Here is a 19811-nt window from a genome sequence, read left to right on the forward strand (position 1 = left end):
GTATATGACCCATCTGTTAGTGGACATGAAGTCTACTAATAGGGGTAACTCACATACGATAATAAAACCGCTATTAAAATTCTCCTTTTTTAATTTGAGTATTTTTTTTTATATTAGATAATTCAAAAAGTAGGCTATAAATAGGTGATGATAACAATATATATTATTTAATTTATTTAACTCTCTTATGGCAACCCTCACACATTTGTTGGCACATCAAAAGAGCTTTTTTTCTAGGTATAATATTTGTTCTATCTATACCCTTATCGCATGCTATGATTCCTGTGATCCCTCTCTTAAATCACGTCATCACACAACTATTTCCCGCGTTTATCGTAACTGCATATTTGTCTGTATTTCTGACAAGCACAGATCTTTATACTATTTAATCTTATTTTTTTATCAATTATCAAGGTTATGATTTTACTTTCATTCAACATTTTGTATTTGACGTCTCGTTATCCTTGTAGCTATTTCGGTTTTGAACAAGTGTCATTAAAAAGTGAAATGATATTGTGCATTATTATTTATGATTTGTTAAAAAGTGCATTGTTCTCGCCATTTGTTCGCGCCATCTGTAATGTCTTTTTATAACAAAGTAAGTACATGTTTGTTGCAAATTGTTGTTTGCATAATTTTGACAAGTGCAGTTTTTTGTGCAATATCTAGGTAAGTAGTAAATTCTTATTTAGATTTTTCTAAAATTATTTAAGTCTAAGTAATTAGTGTTACCAATCTTTACTAATATTATGATTGTGAAAGTGAGTTTGTTGGTTTATTACATTATAGCAACTTAACGGCTTACCTAATTACTATGAAATTTGGTATACACTTACTATATAGGATAGAGATAGTTATAAGGTTTTTTTTATCCCTGTCAGTAAGTAGTCGTGGATAAAAGATAATATAAATAAATGTATTCTCAATACTAGCTTGTTTTTAACCTTGATTTAAGGTAAGAAAGAAAGTTATTACAAGCCTCTTTTTATTCCTTATTTCCTTAGGTATCTGTTTATAAAAAAAATGGTCATTAAACACCAACAGCCTTCCATGTTGTGGCACAGTAGGTATTTAAATGAATGCCATCTTTGTTATTCCTATCCACTATCATTCTCAGAAATTTAATTTTTTGCTTTAATTTGATATCTTCCCTTATTATCAAACTTAAATTAATTATTTATGCGCCTAAGTATTTAAAAATAATTTGTTTAATATAAAAGATTGAGTTTCATAAATAGTTGATTTAAATGGTGGCCAGTTATTTTGATTATTAAATTACTGGACTAATATTCATATAATTTCTATGAGACCAATCTGTAAGTATATCCTTTCTAATTGAAAAGATATTTCCAAATTGGTTTAGAACTGATAAAGTTATGAGGTAAAAAAAATTAAAAAAGAAATTGAATTCAGAATTTACTTCTTTTTGAAGTCAGTTAAAATAAAGTCATAACAGAATTTGTATGGATGTAACATGAGAATAAAGTTTTTTTGGGGGGTATCATCAAGCTATCAAGCTGACGGCCCACCTGATGGAAAGTGGTAACCATCGCCTATAGACATGAGCAGTACCATGGACATAACAGAGTATACTGTTTTGTCCATGATACTCCCCATGCATTGCCATTCCTGAGGACTCAGATGTTATTCCTCTGTACCCTGTAAATTCACGCCATTCATTCATATCTGCTGGACATAGGCCTCCCCTATAAGGGGGGTTATGCCAGTACTTTACGCTTTATATCTAATGTTAATTTATTGCTTAGGTATCTATAAAAAACATGTATTAAAAAAAGTTAGTTGCGGACATTAGCGGTTTCTGTAGTTGTTGGGAAATAATGCTAAATGTCAGGTTCAGAGGACTATTAGTGCTATCGCGGTTTTAAATGTTGATAATTTCAATAGGTATAATGTTTTATATCTTTTATGCACACATTTTATGGTAAAAATGTAACCTACGAAATACACACTACCCTTATTTCTGTAATGGTATATAATGAGTTAAGAAGATTTATATACTAGTCTATATTCATCTATAATTTCACCAGTCTATTTTTTGATTAGAAATCGGCTTATATTTGTTGTATTACTCATGTTTAATATAATGTTATCATTTTAAAATGCATTTCCGAACGCAATGCTGCAATATCCTACCCTCCTTTCTTATCCATTTAATGTGATCTCAAATTTGATCGTTCCCGATGAAATCTGAGATCATATTAGCTGACATATGGCTACAAAATCAGTCTGTAGTCTAACTGCCCGTCAAGCAGATAATGTTCTGCTAAGATCACAAATAAATCTCTGTCAGTCACGTAAAAAAAAGGATTCAGTATGCTTTGTAAACTCATCAGCAAATAGACTAATAAAAAATTTAAACAGACCTTATTACAACTACACCTAAAGTATATTGTCAAATGCTATTGCCGCTGTATAAGTGGTTTGAGAGTCTGTATTCCCGGTATATTAACGGAACGTATGCCCCGCGAATAAAGAACTTTTACTGTATATATTTCATAAATTATTGTAATCTAAATAGGTATTCATGTTTTGTTTCAGTAAGTGTAACGTCATATCACAAACATGAGTTCCGCCCAGGCCTGGTATACAATGCAGGACGTATTGGAGGATCTGTCTGTGATGGGACAGACGACTGACTTGGACGCCAGTTTCATTGTGAAAGGAGAGAGGCCCCCGCCAACTTATACTAGCGTAGAGGATGGTAGGCATAGATAATTATTAAAAAAATACAATATACACTTTTCACAATTGAGGCCTATAACATCAAAGGCAGTTAAACGCCATAAAATCGGTTTCATTTTCAATCTGTACTCAAATATTTCTCTTAGTTAACCCTTTGCACTCGAGCGGCGCCGATACGGCGCCCGGCCGATTCGAAGTGGCAACTCAAGCGGCGCTACTGCGGCGCCCGAGTGTTTTTTCTTTAAATCGAACTACGCTGCTACGACGCTATGGTTTTTTGTAACTTGATCTCCTTATTTACAATATGCGATAAGATAGTTTTCTGGGAAGGCCGAAATCGTCTCGAAAGGGTTACAAATTCTATTAATTAAAATCTAAATTATTACCTATATTCTAATTTTCTTCATTCTGGTTTAAAATATAGAATATCGTTCCATATCCTTGACAAAATATTAGTTTTTGTAGTTTCCTGAGACATTTGACAGACTTGGATATAGCTGTCTTTGAATTTATAGTCCTCAATTTAAGTCGGTTTCTTTGGAACATCTTTAATTATTGCGATATATCATGACCAATTTTATTAACTTTGCGTTTTCTTTTATAGATGATGAGTTTCAACTTCTATTTAACGGGGCAATATCTAACGATGTGCCCAATGACAGTGTGGAACCAGATTTGAAGGGCATTGCGGATTTATTACGTATGGTGAGTGTTATTGTTTGTAAGTTGTTCTGAATACTTGCGATATTTTTCGCTATATTCGCATCTGAAGATTCGGTAAAATTATTTCGTATATAGTTTGAGATAGAATAAACATAATTTGTATCACTTTCAATCAATAAGAGACTTAAGTCGCATCTGGTACACGAGAATTTACTCATTGCGGAGAGATAAGTAATTAACAATTGTTTAATGACAAATGCTTATGAAGAACTGTAATATTTCATATGCAAATGCATTATTTTATACTTAATAATGATCATAGACGTGTGCAAAATTACTTGATAAAAAATATTTATCATTATGCGGTTATGCGGTAAAGAATAGGTCTGTGTGGGAATGGGAACTAAATATTGTGTGAAATACTTGATAAAAGTAACGTAAAAGATAAAATATGAAGTAATAATTGAGCCAAAAGTATTTTTTGAGTGTCCAGACAGAATCGCAAATAAAGAAAAAAGTCTTAATATACGTACTTAGAAAAAAAATCTCACCATGATATTTTACTAGATTTAAATATATTACGCAGTGAAACTGTAAAAAAAAAATGTTATGCCATCAAATTACATTATATTTCCTAATAAATAAAACCAAAGTCAGAACTTCGGCAAGCTTCGGCAACTGTCAAATCTCCAACTGAAAGTTTGGGAAAAGAAAATAGTAGATCTTTGGTTAAGTAATATTGTACTAAACTAAATATATTTTTATTTTATAGTAAAGTACACATTCTAAGCATTCTAAAATAGTATCACACTATATGACTTCTATTGTTTTTTATACTGTAAAATTATACCAAACGAATAGAAGTTACATAATTATTTTTGTATTTTCTTTTTTCATTCCTTGACTTTAATTGCTCTGTTCTATTAAGTATGAATAGTCAGAGATTTAAATCATATTTATAATAATAGAGTAATTCTTTAGCTACAATTTGAGGTATTATACATTCATATCCACGGAGTTTTAGAAAAAGTTTTTATGAGATGGCTTTCTTAGGCGAGTTCCCACTGTGCGGTGCCAGCCGACGCGCCTCCCGACTCTAGGGGGCAGCGGCATCGCACACTTAGACACGAGCAATACCTACTTACAGAGTTGATTTATGCATTCGTCAACAAAATATATTAATTTTTGAAAGAGGAGACTATTGCACTTTTATTGAAATCGGTTCTTTTTTGTGGGATGCAATCTTTAATTATATAACGGTGATCTCAAATATTACGTGTTATAATCGATTTAGCTGTTGACTTTAAGCAACTTAAAATAGCAAACAAGCTGATGGAAAGTGGTATCCGTCGCCTATAGACATGAACAGTACCATAGACATAACAGTGTATACTGTTTTGCCCATGATACCACTCTGGCGTTGCTATTGCTGAGGATTAAAGTGTTATACCTCTGTGCCCTGTAAATTCATTGCCATATCTCACTCTTCCAACCGAAACACAGCTATGTAAACACAACTGCTGAGATAACTAACATACTTTTCCACTTGTATTTTTTAGTAAGGATTGAGTATCGTGTTTATTACAAAAACAGGTCAAGAGAGTCGGTCCTGAAAAAAAGGAACTCGTTAAAATTAACGTAACACTTGAAGAGATGATATTTTGTCAAACCAACCTTTTTTTATGCAACTTAGAATGATAAATAAGCTGACCTGATATTAAGCTGCAACTGTCGCCTATAAACATGTTAAAAATAAAAATAATCCAGCTTTACTCTGTGTTTATTAATAGGAGGGATACAGTAATACCATGCACCTCTTTTTTTTCACTATTTTTCAAGAGACATCCGTTGGAACTATTTAAAAAATTTTATTGCTTAATTTATGGTTACTAAAAAATAGATGTGCTTTGGTTACATTTTTTTGTTTTGTATCAACTATACAGTGTTGAATATAGTTTTCCGCCATATGGGGGGATTTGCTAATAGTTGTCACGCTGGTAGGAGGGTTGACAACCGCAGTTTGGCTTTTAGTGATGTTTAAAGAGGGACGCTGCTGCCTATCCCTCGACCTTAGTCGCCTCTTACGACACCCACAGGAAAGGAAGGGGTGGCCTATTCTATACCGGGGGCTACCCGGCAATTTGGTTACATTATGTACACACAATTGCAATATAGCTCAATACTGTGTTATGTATTTATATAAAACGTATTTGATTTTATTTTAAATCTGTAATGTGTGCTAAATAAAAAAAAAATAAAAGTTGTCGAGACAGGGTTTTATCTTCAGTTCTCGGAATTGAGTCGCCTTCCTAAGTGGCATTGTGTGCGTTGTTCATATTTAAATCGTTTCACAAAATTATTGGTTTAAGTGTTTTTTTTTTTTTACGACTTAGAATGGCAAACAAGCTGACAGCCCACCTGATGTAAAATGGTAACCGTCGCCTATAGACATGAGCAGTACCATGTACATAACAGAGTATACTGTTTCGCCCATGATACTCCCCATGCGTTGCCATTCCTGAGGACTCAGGTGTTATTCCTCTGTACCCAGTATATTCACGCCATATCCCACCTTTCAAACCGAAACACAGCCATGCAAACACAACTGCTTCACGGTTGAAACACGAATGAGACAGAGGTACCCAAGCAATCGACTTTTGTACAAAGTCTCCCTCTGGTCTGGTTTTATTTCATCAATAAGTTAGATCAGTGTTTTCTAACGTTTAGATCACCACCCTCTTCTACACGAAGCCTCTATCCCCTATAGAGGCTTTACGACCTGCGAAAACTACCTCAGTAAAAAAAAAAGTTTTAAAGATAGATATTACGTGGCGAATGATAAGAATTGCTTTTTGAAAACTAGTTTTATTAATTACATATAAAAAATACAATTACATAGTTACAATGTTGAATTCGGAAATGGTACTGAACTGAGGATGAAGGGAGGTAGTGTATAAAATTAAAACAAAGAAAGTAATTAATGCTGACAAAAAAAAAAACGTAAATTGTAATGATTATGAAATTTAATTATTGTTATGAAAGAGCGGTTTCTCCTAACACAAGCAATCTTTGCTTAACAGGAAATTTATTTCTTTATACAAAGATAGTTACATTACAGGCAAACCCTGTAATGTAACTAACTACCTTTGTATAAAGAAATAAATTTATTATTATTATTAGTGTTTACATGAAGTGGGTTTATTGGGGAGGGATTCTCAGGATTTTTTTAACTATTGAGCATTTTTTTTTGACGGGTGAAAATGGCATGGTAACCCCGCCTGCGCCAACGGGATACGCTGGCGGAGCACTAGTGAAGGGTGATAGATGAGAATGAAAACTAATGAGCATTGTGCTCACAAATACAGATAGACATTACAAATATAGTAAAACATTACTTCTCGACTAATAGTACCGTAACAGGGGGGGAAAGGTATTGTTAGTAATGGAGACTGAGAATCCCATTGTTAGCAATATACCCAACCAGGTACACCTCCTCGCGGTTCCCTCTGGAAACTATCATGGTTAATTCCCGATGAATTCATCATGACGGGCTAACTGGCCTGTTTTCATTCTCACCTATCACCCTTCACTGGTGCTCCGCCAGCGTATCCCGTTAGCGCAGGCGGGGTTGTCGTACCATTTTCACCCATCAAAAAAAAATAGTATCGTAACAAAGACTAATGATGTATGGTGTCATGACAATGATATTTACATGAAGTGCGGTTTATCGGAGAGGGGCTCTTAACGAAGACTTCTTAACTAAAGATAACATTGTGCTCACAGATACAGATAGACATTACAAATAGGGTTGCCATCTTTTTTTTTTGGAATTAAAATACATTGGTTACATAAGTACAATTTATTTTTCTTTATTATTATGTTTAAAAACATATTTTATTGCTTTTTGCAGTTTGTATCAAATTTATATCTCTATTAAACAATTGCACAGCATCTTTACAGTCTATATTTAAAGTAAAGTAAATAAGTAATTCAATTTTGGTTAAATTCAGAGACGTCTCGCCATTTGCTATTCATCACAGAAAAAACTCTGTGAGTGCTGACGTGGCGGGAATTAACAATAAATCGATATAATTCGTTTAATGAGAAAATACTTACAACTAAACTTTACGAAATCTCAAAGAAATCAAATCTTGCGAAATAAAGTATTTTCGTGAACTTTATTATTCTTATAAAGTATAGAGTACAATTACCTGAAATAACGTACAATATTTTTTATTATAAAGTACGGGTGGCAACCCTAATTACAAATATAGATAAACATCCCTTAATAGTATCGTAGCAAAGACTTATTAGTCACTAGCGTCCCGTCCCGGCGTCGCACGGGTGGACATTTTTACATTTTAAAAAGTGGCCATTAAGGCTGCACACGCGACGGAAGCCTAAAAATGGAGTAACTTCTCCCGTTTTCCCAACATTTCCCTTCACTGCTCTGCTGCTATTGATCGTAGCGTGATGAAAAGTATACCATAACCTGCCCAGGGATATGAAGAATAATTGTACCAAGTTTCGTTAAAATCCGTCTAGTAGTTTTTGTTTCTATAACGAACATACAGACGGACAGACAAAAATTTTACTGATTGCATTTTTGGCATCAGTATCGATCATTAATCACCCCCTGATAGTTATTTTGGAAATATATTTCATGTACAGAATTGACCTCTCTACAGATTTATTATAAGTATAGAAGATAATAGTCATAACATAACATATATACTATTATATGCACTTAATTCTGTATTTATTGTATCCTAAACCTAATTATGCAAATCCATAAAAATATTGTATGGATTGAAGTACTCAGTCCCTACAACATCTTTGTAACATTATAAAATACATGAAAAACAAAGCGAAGGGTCGGTGGTCGCGAAATATTTTAAAAGATTAAAAAAAAATACTGAGTTAGATGATCAGAGGGACATTTTGTACAAGTGGATTGCTTGGGTAACTCTGTCCCATTCGTGTTTCAACCGTGAAGCAGTTGTGTTACAAACACGTGGCGTGAATTTACTGGGTACAGAGGAATAACACCTGAGTCCTCAGGAATGGCAACGCATGGGGGGTATCATGGGCGATACAGTATACTCTGTTATGTCCATAGTACTGCTCATGTCTATAGGCTACGGTTACCACTTTCCATCAGGTGGGCCGTCAGCTTGTTTGCCATTCTAAGTTGTATAAAAAAAATTGGATTTTTTGTCTTTCGCCAGCGACTTCAATAACCTGAGTTATGTATACATGTATGAATAATGCTTATGTATACTTATGTATACATGTATGAATAATATAGTAAAAGTAAAATTTCTTTTTCAGGTCGAACACGACGAGTCTAGTTCACGTGAATCTCCAGCTGACATATCAATTAGTAAATTGAATCCTAACATTAGCGAATTCGCACCTAAAGGTATAATTGTTCAGAGTTTTAATTTAATTATTGCAACAAATTATATCATGACCAATTTTATTTACCCTTTTTTATAGATGGAGAGTTTCAACCTCTCCCTAATGGGGCAGTATCTAATGATATACCCAATGGCAGCGTGAAGCCAGATTTGAAGGGCATCACGGATCTATTACGTATGGTGAGTGTTATTTTTTGTAAGTTACTATTACTGTACCTGGTTTCAGTTTAGTAGGGTTGTTGATAGTTCGGTTCCTTCTGTAAATATTTTGAAAGTGGGCTGAGTGGCCGTGCCCATCCCATGATGCAAAATAATCGTCGCAAAGCAATGTCTGAGAAAAACTGAGAATACGTACATACGCATCTTATATGGGGGCCTAGTCTCCCCCCCCCCCCCCTTAAAAAAGCTTAGTGGAAATATGAATAAACATTCTAAAATTTATTTCAGTTTTTTTTTTACAAATTAACATGTTTACATTTGTAATGATTGCTCCTTTCAATTGTTTTTAAAATGTATTTAATTGTTTTTGTATTTGATATCTCAGTTCTTAAGGAGGATTTTATGCTATTCAACATCACAATACAGTCACGGAATAACCCGCGGGATACAGCTAATATTCATGTATGAAAATCATTATTATTTCAGGTCGAGGACAACGAGTCTAGTTCACGGGATTCTCCAACTGATGTTATATCAATTAGTAAATTAAATCCTAATGTTAGGGAATTTGTACCTAATGGTATAATTGTTCAGAATAATACTAGTGAAAATAACAATAAAGTTAAAAGTGCAGTGAGTAATGTTAACAGATCATTGGCTGATGATGTAGGTGAGGAAGATTATACAAAAACACATAGTGAAGCAAGTAACGTTAATAAATCATTAAAAAACAATGTAAATAGCAGTTTGAAACATGACGTTAAAGCTCAAGCGAATGATTTTACCAAAATATTGGGCAACAAGATTGACTTATCAGAATTAAAACCTAAAGACATAAATGACGTAGCAGATAAATTAAGAGATAAAATTAGCGATTCGTCAAGAGCAGTTACTCCACAACAGAAAAAGGAGAGAAATGTCGCTATAACTGCTCTCTTGAAACTGTATTCAGCAAAACTTGATGATACGGCCCAGTCCAAAACGGACGATCATGAAAACGAGCCGTTGAAACTTGTGACGCCTGACTTCTTTGTTAAAAATGAAAAAAGTGAATACACCTGTAATAAAACATCTGAAGACGAAGAAGATTCATATGAAGAATCTATCCACAATGAAAATGTAAAAGAAAACATTACTAATGATCGTACCTCAACAGACTTCTGTGTACCTACATCTGTAGATTCTAGTGTGCAAGAGTCTATAGATAAAGTGAACACATGGTTCAATGATTCAAAATCTTCGCCGGTCAAACGACCGATAGTGTCATTCGAGCCACCTATATTTAAAAAGAAAGAACAAAGAAATATCCAGTCGCCAAAGCCTGATGCCGACCAGATGTGCAGTAAAGGAACTTCTAGCCATTCCGCTTTATATAAACCCTCAAAATACGCTGAAGATTTGTGTAAAATATATACTAAGCGAACTGAACAAAGAAATAACGAGTCTCAAAATATTTGGACCAAATTGGAAGCGCAGCTGAGAGCTAAAGACGAGAAATTAAAAAAGGAAAAAGTGGAGGAACAAAATGGTATATGAATGTGTATCATATTCGATAAACTTTTTTATTAAGTTAATGAAAATGTTTTAGCCTCTTGTGTTCTCTGATTTGTCTATGACGGAATGAAATTTGCACAGGATACTCAATAAGATACTATTTATTAATACTAGATTAAGATAACATAGGCAATGCTAGGCAGTGGTTAAATAGGAATTAATATTGTCTATATATATGGCGTCATGATCCCCTTGTCTTTTTCCATTTGTGGTCGGCGCAGTGTTTTTACTTCCACAAATCCCTGTCAACTGTCATTTCCGGGGTCACTCCGCTTTTATGCATATCTCTTTCATCTTTCAGACAGTCCATCTACCTTTTCCTCGGTTGTCCCCTTCCTTTACATCTATCCATTCTCATATTTAACATTTTCTATATACAATATAAAAAATGTTAAATATAAAAATGTAATATTTAGGGGATTGGAGCGCCATCTATTAAAAATTTACCTATTGTAATTTTGCTTAACGCTGTATGGAAAAAAAAAGTCTAATATTTAAAAAACAAATCCAGTTTTCCCTCACGCATTTATATTAAAGAAAATCATGCTAAGGAAGTGTTAGAAGTACGAAAACAGTTACAACTCAAAATGGATGAAGAAAGGAAAAAAGGAAGTTATATAATGGAAAAATTAATAGTAAAGAAACCAAAAGATACAAATAGAGAGAAAAGAAAACGTGAGAAGATGGGGTCTTCTATTACAGAAGTACAAAAAAGTTAAACATAAAAACTGCCTCGCTAGAAAAACTATTTGCTTCAAGCTCAAAAGAAATCAAACCAAATAAATTATTTAATTACGTAAGAGGAAGATAGGTATTAGTGTCAGAAACCCTAAAAAAAACTAGTCACCGATATGATAATCTAGAACCAAAGCAAAGAAAAATCTATAAATATATATAAACAAACATTTGAGAGAATCGCACCCCAAGCTGCCTTGTCACCGTGGCGGAATACGACTTCTACCCTCTAAGTATTCCAGTTAAAACACCATTACACAATAAAGAAAATAGGAAAAAGATAATGTCACAATATATATTGCAACAAATAACACCCCCTTATTGCGTACTAATGAAAGCTTAGTGGAATTGATGTCAGCATTGGAAAAAATAAACTGGACAATAGTTGGAATGAGTGAAGTTAAACGATTGGGCGAAAGTGTAGAGGACCACAAGCAATTTGTATTTTATAATAAAGGAAACACGCCAGGACAATATGGAGAAGGATTTTTGATAAGTAAAGAACTAAAAGACTTTACTAGATGAACTCATTGGTATATAAGAACGTATTGAAATAGTAAATTTAACTTGACTACACACCAATATGAAGTTGTCAATCATACATGTTTACTCGCCAACAGAGCAATACAACAGTACAGAAATCGACTCTTTCTACTTCATGCTTACAAATGCAATACGCAAATATAGGCATAAAAATTAACTTAATCGTGATATTTAATGTCAGAATTGGGAATAGAAAAGATGGGGAAGAACTGGTATTGGGGCCTTATTGTTCAGAAAAGGGAACTAGAAAGGCGAAAAACTGATTATTAGGTGGGCATGGATATCCCCTGATGATTATATAAAAACGAGATTGATTATATATTAACCAGTAGGAGTGGAGATTTTCAAGGCTGTAGGACCATAAAAAGTAATAAAAATCACAGAATGGTGAAAGCAAAATTAAGACTAAAAATAAATAAGTATAACAGAGAACACAGTGGACTATATTCATCATTATACTGTTGCACAAGAAAGGGGTCATGTAATATGAATAATTATAGACCCATAAGCATTATGTCGAACATATATAAAATCTTTATTAAAGTTATTTTAAACCGCATAATCAAACTATTAGATGAAAACCAACCAAGGGACCAAGCAGGTTTCACGAGTGGATATTTAACTTTAGACCATATATTTTTTTTACAACACGAGGCAAACGAGCATTCGGCTCACCTGATGGTAAGTGACCACCGTCGCCCATGATCACTCACAACACCAGCGGCATTGCACGTGTGCTGCCGGCCTTTTGAAAAAGGAATATACTCTTGAAGGTTATGTTGTCGTATCGGTTCGGAAATACTGCTGCTGGAAGTTGATTCTGAAGAATGGTTGTGCGTGGAAGAAAGTGCCTTGAAAAACGCACGGTGGAAGACCGCCACTCGTCCAGATGATTGGGATGAAACTAGTTTGTGGCGAGTTGTACGGTGGTGAAAATCAGCAGTAGGTATCAATCCGAACAATTCCTCAGAACACTCCCCATGATAAATTCGGTAGAAGATGCACAGAGATGCAACATCTCTGCGCAGTTTCAGTGGGTCAAGTCGGAGAGTTAGGCGTTGAATATCGATAATTCGAGCCGCTCGGCTTTGAATGCGGTCTAACGGAAGGAGTTGGTACTGTGGCGCTCTTGCCCACAGGTGAGAACAGTATTCCATATGCGGCCTGACTTGAGCTTTATATAATTTCAGGCGGTGTTCCGGCATGAAATACCGTCTCACCCTATTGAGCACTCCTAACTTTTTGGAAGCTATCTTAGCCCTCTCCTCCAGATGACCGCAAAACTGGACGTCGCAAAATATATCAACGCCCAGAATTTCTAGACTCGACTTTTTATCAAGGGAAGTGCCCTGAAAGTGAGGAGATACGACAAACGGCGTCTTTTTTGCGGTAAACGCGCAGACTTGTGTCTTTTTAGAGTTAAATTGGACAAGATTTTGTTTATCCCAGATCGAAACTTGATGGAGTGAAGTTTCGATTTCAGACACAAGTCTATTCCGGCACTCATCGGTATGTGCCCGCGAGATCTTTGCATGGCCGGTATATAATGCATCTCCTGTACTGTCGTCTGCATAGCAATGAATATTACTGATCTGTAACATATCATTGATATGCAGAAGAAACAGAGTCGGAGATAGTATACAGCCTTGCGGGACACCAGCATTCAAAGGTTTTAAATCAGAACATGCTCCGTCGACTACGACCTTAATGCTACGTTCCTTGAGAAAACTGGCATATTCATGTTGTCAAGCAACTTTTCGAACAAAGTAAAAAATACAATATCAGCTTTTACTGCTGCTGCGTAAGACAGACTTGAAGCTTTCGACACCCTCGAGCATGAAGTAATTTGGCGTGTACTTTAAAACCAGGGTATTGATAATGAAGAAGTCACAATATTAAAAAACATATATGCAAACAGTAAAGTATAAAAAAGTAAAGGTAAAACTAGAAAAAGAAGGGTACAAATTCAAAATAGAAAGGGGAGTAAGACAATGTGACCTCATATCACCTAAACTTTTCACTGCAGTTTTAGAAGAGGTCTTTTCTATTGTCTATAAGAAATGCTTAATGAATTAAGATAAAGAATGCCGAAAATTAGGCTTGGTTATGAACAAAGAGAAAACAATTATGACAAATGGAACAGAAAATGAAACGATCATCAAAGCAATTGACTATGTAGACGAGTATGTGTGTTTGTATCAAATAATTTCACCAAAAGACTTAACTACAAAAGAGATTGAAAAACGTATAGAATTTGCTTGAAAACGATTTTGGAGTTTAAAAGAAATAAAAGCAAAATGACAAACGGTCTTAAAAGGTACACTATTTGATACCTGTATTATACCAGTTCTTACATACGGTTGCCAAACCTGGGCCCTTACTAAATCTCACTTTCAACTACAAAATTGCCAGAATGCCATAAAAACTAAAGATGTTACAGCCATACTTCGCACCGGCGTCATTTCGGGTTGCGAGACTCGGCTCGCAGTGAGAGAGAGGGGAAACGCTGTGATGCAAAGCACCATACGCTCTCTTAAGACGTCTTTCAGATGAAATAGAAACAATTGTCGGAAACGATATACACTTTGTCTACGTATTCATCGCCGAAAGGTCACCAAGAAATATAAAACCACTATGCCAAATAAGTCATTTACATTAATGACTAATTTTAATAAAACATGAGTTTGCTTATATACAAGCACACTAATTTATTTAGAGCGCGTTCTAACTTTATTCAACGCCATCTAGTGGCACGCAGTCAAACTAACCTTGACGGAAATTATGTGATATTAAATTTACAAAATTCGCTTTATTAAAAAAATCCGTAAAGTTAAAAGTTTCAAGGAATTAAAGTATTTGTTAATATTTGTTTTGACACTAATTTGAAATGTTAATATATAACGAATTGGCAACCCCGCCTACGCTTTCGATATACGCTGATGGGCCACCATTGAAAGATGACGGTCAAGTATAAAATTATTGCTAAGACCTCTATTTTTGTTTTATAAGTGCAATTCTATTATTTATTGTTTTGCACATAAGAAATAAGTAAATGGTGACCTACGGAACTGAAACATGGTCCTACAAGGTTGACCGCATGCAGAATTATTATTCTTATAAAGTCTAAGAGAGGGTAAAGATGAATTAAAGCGACATCTGCTGCCTCCGTTTTCTCTTTAACGCAGCTGTTCTAAAAATTCCTAGGCCGTGCCTAATAGCGATAAAAATCTCTCGTCCAATATAACGACATCCTTTTTTCCCATCTCCCTCACTCTCTTTCCTTTCTCCCCTCTTTTCGTAGAGAGAAGAGAAGCCCTACTCCACTACCACCGATTCAAACAAGAAAAAGATCCCACGGCAACCTACACACAACACCTGTGTATGTGGGCTTAAAAACTAAGCGACTCGAAAACCATAGCCTCCAGAGAAAACACCGGGTTAATGGGGTTCGCCCTGACGCCTCCACCTCACCCACCGTACACCATCAAAGCGGGTAACCAGATGACCCGGAATGATTGTTTTAAAAAACATCGTGTAATGCATATACTGTACTGTCTAGTATACCATGCAGGGGGGAAAGGGATTATTAGTAATGGGGTCTAATTGACCCATTGCTAGCAATACACCCTATCAGGTCTACCTACACGTGATCACCCCTGGAAACCATTGTACTGAATTCCATGTATATTCATCACGATGAGCTAACTTATCTGCCTTTTCATTCTCACCTGTCATACTCCACTGGTGCCACGCCAACGTATACTGTTAGCGCAGGCGGGGTTACCATTTTATTATACTTATATTGAAATGGTAACCCCGTTATTTACTGATAAATGTATGCGTCGTGCAATAAAAATATTCTGTCATTTAACGTAAATGTATGTACATTAGATGTATAAGTTAAGCATTGTCTCTCGAATCTGGAAGGAACTGTACATGTGATGTGAAAATGTGTTTAGTTAAGATAACCAGAGGGAGACTTTGTACAAAAGTCGTTTGTTCGGGTACCTTTGTCTCATTCGTGTTTCAACCGTGAAGTAGTTGTGTTTGCATGACTGTGTTTCGGTTTGAAGGGAGGGATATGGCAGTGAATATTATACTGGATACAGAGGAATAACACCTGAGTCCTCAGGAATGGCAACGCATGGGGGGTATCATGGGCGAAACAGTACACTCTGTTATGTCCATGGTACTGCTTATGTCTATAGGTGACGGTTATCACTTTCCATCAGGTGCGCCGTCAGCTTGTTTGTCATTCAAGTTGCATAAAAAAAAGATGGTTGAGATATGTAATTAATTAAGACTTATACTTCTTGAAGATGCAAAATGAAACAGAAGTGACGTGATCGGGAAAATTAGATGTATATTTTTTAATAATTATACAAATGTAACTTTCAAGTAACTTGAATTTGGTCATGTTCACTACAAGGTCCTGAGTTGTAGTGGCGTAGTGGCTCGGGATTTTGAGCTCCCTAAAATATGGCTGAGCAAAATGATTGCTTGCTCACCCATCATATTTCAGACCTGGTGCTGCTTATTTTTTTTTAATACGACTTAGAATGGCAAACAAGCTGACGGCCCACCTGATGGGCCGTATATTTGAATAAAGAATATTCCTATTATAACGCTGGACGATTCCAAAGGCTATGGTAATATTCTAGTTAATAGGTATACAATGTGATAATGTAATTTTTAATATGTACATAAAGTAAGGGAGCTACTCACACTTATTCAGCTCCATTCGCATTTCGCTGAACGATTTTGGTCACATTTCAACAGCTCTGCTTCTATCAGCCGCGTACAGCGTCGTAAGAATGAGAAAAGCCGTCATAGCGTGCTTTCTCCGCTGAAACGCTTGTCTACTGCGTACGGTGTTGAATATGCTGCATTTCGTAAAAATAAAATAATTATAATTACTATAAAATACGTCTGTACTCATTAATCCTTGAGTACATAATGATTACGCAATAATAAATCAAATCAATGCAGAAACAATACAGGTCGCAACTTGTCGACAAGGAGTCGAGAAACATACCTGTAAAGAGCTGTTTCGCCGCGTTAGACGGTGAATGCGGCGGTGTTTCGCCGCGTTCGACGGTGAATGCGGCGGAACAACGCTGAACGCTCTCTATAGCATTCGCATGATAAATACACATTTATCCTCATTTTATACTGGATTGCCGCAAAAGCAGAATAGACGCGGAAAGCTAAATGGATGCGTACATGTCTCCATATAAAATCGTTGTTTTCTATGAACAAAAGCGGAATAGAGCTGAATAAGTGTGAGTAGTCCCTAAGTGTTCATTATTCTAGATGTCCATTTAGGTAATTCTCTCAATTCTATTATGAAGTTTTTCTAAAAAGACAGACATTTTGTTGTATGCTCAAGCGATATTCTCTATCTTTCAAATTTTGTATTTGATATTACATCAAATTCACAATTCTAAAGATCATTATGGATTTATAATAATATGGAATTCCTTAATACTATTATTCCGGCTTAATAATAGTATTAAGGAATTCCGGTTTATAGTGCATTACTGCAGCGGACAGCAACTGAGGCATTGATGGACGAACGTGCAAATGTGTTATGGCTTAAATGGGTTGGTGCATATGAAATTGCCGATTGCGTAACAATGTAAAACAGTGGGCGCGTATTACTGAACACGTTTTGACTTGTTCATTTTTGTTATTGTAAGCAAAGCATCCACACTTGATTAATATTTGAAACACCATCAGAGGATTCAGATGTAAGACGTGATTTACATTTTTCTTTCTTACCATGGATTCGAAAAAAATTAGAGGTAACATGTTTTATGAGTTCAGAGGTCGATTAAATGCATGAAACAGCAAAAAAAAATGGGGGATTAGGGGAGAATACATTTTCTGAAAGGACAGTGAGAAATTGGTTCCGAAAATTTCGTTCTGGAGTAGAGAATTCTGAAAATGAGCCTCGCGGTCGACCTTCGCGCTTCAAGTTCTTCAAGTTTTACAACAATTAGTGGAGTTCAGTGTACATATAATAATGCATAAGCACACGAGAACTTACACAAGAACTGGCTGTCCATCATACAACTGTTGTACGAGACCTCAGACAAATTGGTAAAGTAGAGAAGCTTGATCAGTGATATCAAAATAAGCAAAATCGTTTTATCAATACATCATCTCTATACCATCGACAAATAACTGAACCTTTTTTTGACCATACAGTGACATGCGATGAATAGTGGGTGCTTTATGATAACACACGACGATCTGCATCATGGTTAGATACATACTTAGATACACTCTTAGAAGTAATGATGTTTGGCCCCAAAACACAAACTTCACCCTCGAAAAGTTATGCTTACTATATGGTGGTCACAAAAAGGCGTTATCCATTATAACTTTTTGCCACAAGGTGAGATAATGAACGCCCAAAAGTATTGTGTCGAACTGCAAAAGGTGCATGGAAAATTAAAAGAGAAAAAGTCATAATTGGTTAACAAAAGTGGTGTAATCCTGCTTCATGACAACGCTGGACCACATGTTGCGCAAAGCGTTAATAAAAAAAAGTATAAGCTGGAATATGAAGTTTTATCGCGCCCACCATACTTGCCCGATGTTTCTCCAACAAGTTCCCATATGTTCAGAAGTTTTGACAGTTTTTTGAAAAACAAGAAATTTACATCTGATCAAGATATACAAAATGCCTTGTCTGAATTTGTTTGATTTAAAAAAAGATTGTTTTTTTTTTTATAATGGCGTAAATTCTTCGGTATATCGTTGGTTGTTATGTATTAAAGCCAATGGTAATTATTTTGTCAAGAATAAATATTTTTTAAATAAATTATTTTGTGCTTTTGATCTTCTGTTTAAATCGGCAATTTCATATGCACCAACCCCAATACTTTAATATATTTTGTAATATGAGCCATGTTACGTTATGACAAGTATTTATAATACCCAAATCAATTTGTTCCCCAGAGGAAAAGGCTAAGGTCAGAGACCATGCTGCTAAATCTTAAATGTTTAAACTTTATACAGAATTTTATATATTGTTTTTCAGATGTGATATAAAGTTGATAATATTTATTTATCTAAAATTTTTTTTATGTTGATTTTTTTATTATATCAAGTTCTAGCTGTTGTAAGGCTTGCAGTTACGTTAAGCATAAAATATAATGAATATAAATTTATTATTAAAATTATGTATCCACATATTTTTTTGTTCGTTTATATCTAATATAAATACTAATAATGTAATGATAGTTTAAAAATAATGTTGAAAGCAGAGCATTTTTTTAAATTATCAGTCTGTATTATATTATACAATTATTAAATTGTTTTTTTAAAACTGTCAGATAATTGCTATGTTGACACTTGACTCATTCGTCATACTCGTGAACGGGTGTTGCTTGTAGGGACTGACTGTTCAAGATTCGAATTGAGAATTTTTGTATTGATTGAAGATGGTAAAAAAATTTAATTTTACTGAAAATTTTGAAGAAAATATAAAAATTACAAGTATTATGATAGTTTTCTTTTCACCTCTTTCATAGAACATTTTTTTAATAGATACTAATGCAATGGTAACTTCTCCTGTATTGTTATATAAAATTATTTATTAGAGGGGCCAATAGAGTTATGCCCACCCCAGAATGCAAGCGGGGCTTTCAGATATACGTAAATATACCAGAAATATATATATATATATATATATATATATATATATATATATATATATATATATATATATATATATAGGTTAGTTATAATTACACGTATTTTAAGGGCCCAAGCCTATTCGGGAATGTAATCTTAAATACGCAAAGACCTTAGCTTGATTTTTTTTTGTATATTTACCATCCAATTTAGAAGATTAGTGGAATAATAATTTAATAAAAATATTGAATTATTCCAATCGGCGATAACCACTTGAAAGTATTGGAATTTCTTGTCACTATCTGAGGTAGTAACATCTTCCAATTGGCGACAAATTGCCCAACTAAGAAATTATATATTGGCTGGGTACCAATGAGAAATAATAAATCT

At 34.6% G+C, this 19811-nt stretch overlaps 1 protein-coding gene across 2 annotated transcripts; it reads left to right on the forward strand.

The window, feature by feature from the left end:
• The first annotated feature begins 230 nt into the window (after window positions 1-230).
• LOC113511403 (uncharacterized) lies at window positions 231-19286 on the forward strand. 2 transcript variants are annotated; one of them, XM_026895038.3, is made up of 6 exons: window positions 231-669; window positions 2560-2722; window positions 3308-3408; window positions 8698-8788; window positions 8866-8966; window positions 9432-19286. In XM_026895038.3, the coding sequence occupies exons 2-6, from the start codon at window positions 2584-2586 to the stop codon at window positions 10479-10481; spliced, it is 1482 nt and encodes a 493-aa protein (XP_026750839.2). In that variant the 5' UTR covers window positions 231-669; window positions 2560-2583; the 3' UTR covers window positions 10482-19286. The 2 variants fall into 2 exon arrangements, with proteins under 2 accessions (XP_026750839.2, XP_026750833.2); XM_026895032.3 differs by having other exon boundaries at window positions 231-598.
• The last annotated feature ends 525 nt before the right edge of the window (window positions 19287-19811 follow it).

The sequence above is a fragment of the Galleria mellonella genome, unplaced genomic scaffold (assembly GCF_026898425.1).
Source record: "Galleria mellonella isolate WM207_F2 unplaced genomic scaffold, CSIRO_AGI_GalMel_v1 utg116, whole genome shotgun sequence".
Classification (NCBI taxonomy): domain Eukaryota; kingdom Metazoa; phylum Arthropoda; class Insecta; order Lepidoptera; family Pyralidae; genus Galleria; species Galleria mellonella.

What these genes read in the sequence shown, in the direction of transcription:
- LOC113511403 (XM_026895038.3), top strand. Translation starts at nt 2,584, where the DNA reads ATGAGTTCCGCCCAGGCCTGGTATACAATGCAGGACGTATTGGAGGAT. An exon ending in TTGCGGATTTATTACGTATG is followed by an intron (nt 3,409 to 8,697) that starts GTGAGTGTTATT and finishes TTTCTTTTTCAG; the next exon opens with GTCGAACACGACGAGTCTAG. An exon ending in TAGCGAATTCGCACCTAAAG is followed by an intron (nt 8,789 to 8,865) that starts GTATAATTGTTC and finishes CCTTTTTTATAG; the next exon opens with ATGGAGAGTTTCAACCTCTC.